Source organism: Myotis brandtii, unplaced genomic scaffold (genome assembly GCF_000412655.1).
Source record: "Myotis brandtii unplaced genomic scaffold, ASM41265v1 scaffold65, whole genome shotgun sequence".
NCBI classification, from domain to species: Eukaryota; Metazoa; Chordata; class Mammalia; order Chiroptera; family Vespertilionidae; genus Myotis; species Myotis brandtii.
This window is the reverse complement of record NW_005370516.1, coordinates 720,259-724,542: the sequence shown is the minus strand read 5'-3', so window position 1 is coordinate 724,542 and position 4,284 is coordinate 720,259. Positions and strand designations below refer to the sequence as shown.

Genomic DNA, 4,284 nt, shown 5'->3' with positions numbered 1-4,284 from the left:
TAAGTGGATCATTAGAAGAATGATATTTTGGGATGTGTGAAAATTAAATTAAATTCAAATTTCAGTTTTTATTAAGTTTTGATGAAGCTCATTTGTTCATGGGTTGTTGGTGGCTATTTTCTCATGGCAAGGTCAGGTTGAGTAGTTGTGACAGAGACTGTATGGCTTGCACTCCTCAAATATATGCTATTTGGCCCTTTCCAAAAAGTGTGCTGACCCCTAGATAAGATTGTTGGCTCTTATATGTGCCAGGCACTGATCTAAAAGTTTCACTTATATTTATCATTTACTTTTTACAAAACTCTATGAGATAGTAACTGTTATTATTTTCATTTTTCAGTGCAACGAAGCTGAGGCTGGGAGAGGTGACATAACTTGGCAAAGATCTCACAGCTAGCAAGTGGTGAAGCCAGGATTCAGAACAGTGTAATTCTAGATTCATCTTCATTCTAGCAATCTGAACTCAGTATCACTTATATTTATCATTTACTTTTTACAAAACTCTATGAGATAGTAACTGTTATTATTTTCATTTTTCAGTGCAACGAAGCTGAGGCTGGGAGAGGTGACATAACTTGGCAAAGATCTCACAGCTAGCAAGTGGTGAAGCCAGGATTCAGAACAGTGTAATTCTAGATTCATCTTCATTCTAGCAATCTGAACTCTTTTTCTGCACTGGCCTTTAAATAACACTAGTAAGTCATTTACTACTAAAGATTTCTTTCAGGCAAACTGATCATTACAGAAGCATTACTTCTTCACTTTCTTTTTTTTCTTATAAGACACCTCCCACCAGGGATGTGCCCGCAACCAAGGCACATGCCCTTGACCGGAATCGAACCTGGGACCTTTCAGTCCGCAGGCCGATGCTCTATCCACTGAGCCAAACCGGTTTCGGCAAGGGTGATATTTTTAAGAGAAATAAAATTCTTAGCTATTTTCTAGGATCTGTATTTAAGTAGATATTTTCAGTCTTATACCTGTACATTTAAGTTGCGTCACTGATTGTGTCTTTAAGTTATTATTTTGTAAATGGCATATGCCCATTTTCTTGATCATAGAAACCCAAAATACATAGTAAACATCTGAGATTTTGTTCCAAAATCCAAACTCGGAAGGAACCTATGTGTTCAACATAACTATATTGTTGTACAAACAGTTTAAGCACAGTAAGCCACTCTTACTAGAAACCCTCTTGAAATCTAAGTTCCCAGATGTCAGTCAAGGGCCAGCCTTGTAAGCAGGACTTTCAAAGGATAGTAATCAGGCCTGCTGTATTAACTCTTTTTCTGCACTGGCCTTTCGAGGTCTAGGCTTGGAACTCCCACAGTGCCATTCTTGCTACATCTTATTGGTTAAATCAAGTCACAAGGCCAACCGAGATTCAAAGGGATGGAAAAATAGACCATCTCTTTTGGGATAATATAATGATGGGAAGAAATTGGCTGCCTCCCTCCCCAATCTACCACAGATATTACCATCTCTCGTAAAACAAAAATTTTTAAACACAGTTTTAATTAGCTATGTGTCTGTAATTATAAGTTTGCAGAATTGGTGTATCTATTTTGTATGAATTTTCAGATCGAAGGTTGCATTTTGTTATTTCAAATGATTTGGCTTAAGAAAGCTAAAGGAGAGGAAAATATGATTGGGGAGAAATTGTTTTTATTCTGTTCTCCTAAATTTCATGAAAAGCAATCTTTGTAAACATGAGGTGACCTCTTGTTCATTACTTATTTTTCTCTAACTCTTGCTTGCCTTATACATGTTCGATATTAATTTCCAATGAAAATAAAGCTTTTTAATATTGCATTCTGTCCTATTTTAGGAGGATGGCTGTGCTTCATCAGAAGTCTGTCTTGGAAATGATTAAAGAGTTCAGGAGGAATTGGCACAATCTTTGTGACTCTGAGAGAACTACTGTATGTGGCGCAGACTCCATGATCTTGGCATTGCAGCTTTCCATGGCAGAGAACAACAAACAGGTTAGTAGGCTATATTTAGGTTCACTTTTTTTTTTAACAGTGAATTTTGGTTGCTGCTATTTGAATAAACTTCATTACATTAATTTCTTTGCAATAGATGACCTCCTATGATAATATCAATATACTTTTTTCACAAATGGCTCTGCATGCCTATGTCAGAAATTACTATTGGATTTTAAGTTATTTGTTTCAAAATTAAGGCCTTCATATGTATAATTCAACATAGGACATACACATTTGATGTTTAATTTGAAGTTTTAAGTTAAACCTGCAACTGTTATGATTATTATGATTAAAATTACTTTAATTTTATAAGACTTCCTTCCCTAAGAAGATCTGGAAAGCACACATAGATAATGTTTATTTAAATATAACCAAAGTATTTTATGATTAATTTAAGATGTTATATTATAGATTAATTGTTCCTAGACCAGGCTATGGATCAGAATCATTTGGGAGGACTTTTGAAATATATTGAATCCTGTGCCCCAATCTTGAAATTCTATTCTCTCAATCTTCACTGAGACCCTGAAAATTGTCTTTTTAAAAAATCTCCCTGAAGTGATTATTACATAGTTGGCTTGGGCCAAACTACTGTTTAACATGAGCTCTACCTAGAGGGCTAGAGGTGCTCAGATGAGAGATGAATGAATGTAGGCTGGAGTGGTAAAGAATTTTAGATAATATACTTAAAGCAGTGGAAATCTTTGGATGGGAAGGTTTTAAAGAAGGGATGAAGTAAGGGGAAAGCTCAGAAGAAGCATCCACAGGGAATCAAAGTCATGAAGATGGTAAGGAGACTGTCTTGACTAGAGAAGAAGATTTTTGAAGGATGAAGTTGATTTCCATGGGTCTGTTGGGCTAGATGGTTGAATGATGTTCTGATGAATTATTTTAATCCTGTATGTCAGTAGTTCCCAGAATTTTAGATTTAATATATCAGCAAACTTTCCAAAAGAATTAGACATTGACAGATTTGAACATTTCCCATGTTGGCAAATAAGGCTATTAAGGAAAAATAATTAATAGAGCTATCATTTTCAAAAAGGAAGACTATTTTAACACCTAAAAATTAGAAATTGTATGATCTTAAAATAAGAGGTGGTCTTTCCTCTGCATGAATAGTTGGCAGTTTTGCATGTTTAAAGCAATGTACTTTAAGATAAATGTTGAACATAAGATATTTTTGACAAAATTCTATCTTATGTAGATATTCTTTCAACAAATACTGAGTTTTTACTATGTGCTAGACATTATTCTGAGCATTAGGAATATAATATTGAAGGAAGTCCCTGCTCTTATGGAAATAATTGTCTAGTCAGGAGAGATAACATTCTAATAAATAAGATATTTAGTGCTTTAAGTCATAATAAGTGCCACAGAGAAGAACAAAACAGAGTTCCAAGTAAAGAGTGTATAGAGTTTGGGGTGGAGGAGTTTTTGCAATCTGAAATAGGGTGATCAAAGAGGCCTCATTTAGAAGTTGCCATTTGAGCCAAGATTTGAATGAATGAAAGGAGGAGTTAGTCATGGGAATTTAGGCGGGAAGGGACTACCAGGCAAAGGGGACAGCAGATGCAAGGGCCCTGAGGTGGGAATATGCTTGGCATGTTCAAGGAACCACAGGGAGGCCGATTGCAGCTGTTTATATAAATGTTAATTTCTTCCCTCTATTCCTCCCTTCCACAGATTCATTCCTTCCTCGTCCGTCCCTCCCTTCCTTCCTTCCTTCCTTCCTTCCTTCCTTCCTTCTTTCCTTCCTTCCTTCCTTTAAAATGCTTATTTAACCATTTAGATGTCCTTTCCTTAAACTGTGTTTATATCCTTTGCTTATTTTGCTGTTGCATTGCTTTGATCACTTTCTTACTCTTTGAAAGAATTCTGCATGTATTTTAGATACTCTTTGTTTTATATTTTGTTGCTATCTTCCAATGTGCTTGATTTTACCCACTTTAGTTGTTTCAGCAGTATTCTTATGCTAGACCTCTCTACTAAGTCTTGCTTTGGTATGGTCAAGTACTCATTGGACATTTTACCTTGATGTCCCATTACTGTCTCCACATCAGTTTTTAAAAAGAAACCACATTATTTGCTCCCTCAGCTTACCTTAATATTCATATTCTTAGTCTCAATGTTTGTATTATTGTTCACTCAGTCACTGAAACTAGATGCCTAAGTGTCATCGTAGAGTCTCTTTGCTTCCCATTGCAGTCCATATTAAGTCTTGCTTGAGCATTTAAAAAAACAACAACTCCGTTTTAAAAAATTCTTTATTGTTTAAAGTATTACATATGTCTCC

At 35.4% G+C, this 4,284-nt stretch overlaps 1 protein-coding gene across 9 annotated transcripts in view; it reads left to right on the top strand.

The window, feature by feature from the left end:
• Positions 1–546: 546 nt before the first annotated feature.
• PARPBP (PARP1 binding protein) overlaps positions 547–4,284 on the top strand; it is a 74,396-nt gene continuing 70,658 nt past the window's right edge. For 8 of the 9 annotated variants that reach the window (XR_001359530.1, XR_001359528.1, XR_001359529.1 and 5 more), the window contains exons 1-2: positions 547–695; positions 1,829–1,985. Coding sequence is in view for 5 of the 9 variants with exons in the window: in XM_014528748.1 (XP_014384234.1) it covers positions 1,833–1,985 (153 nt within the window). In the remaining 4 variants the exon portion in view is untranslated. The remainder of the gene's footprint in view (positions 696–1,828; positions 1,986–4,284) is intronic. The other variant, XM_014528747.1, reaches the window with a different exon arrangement.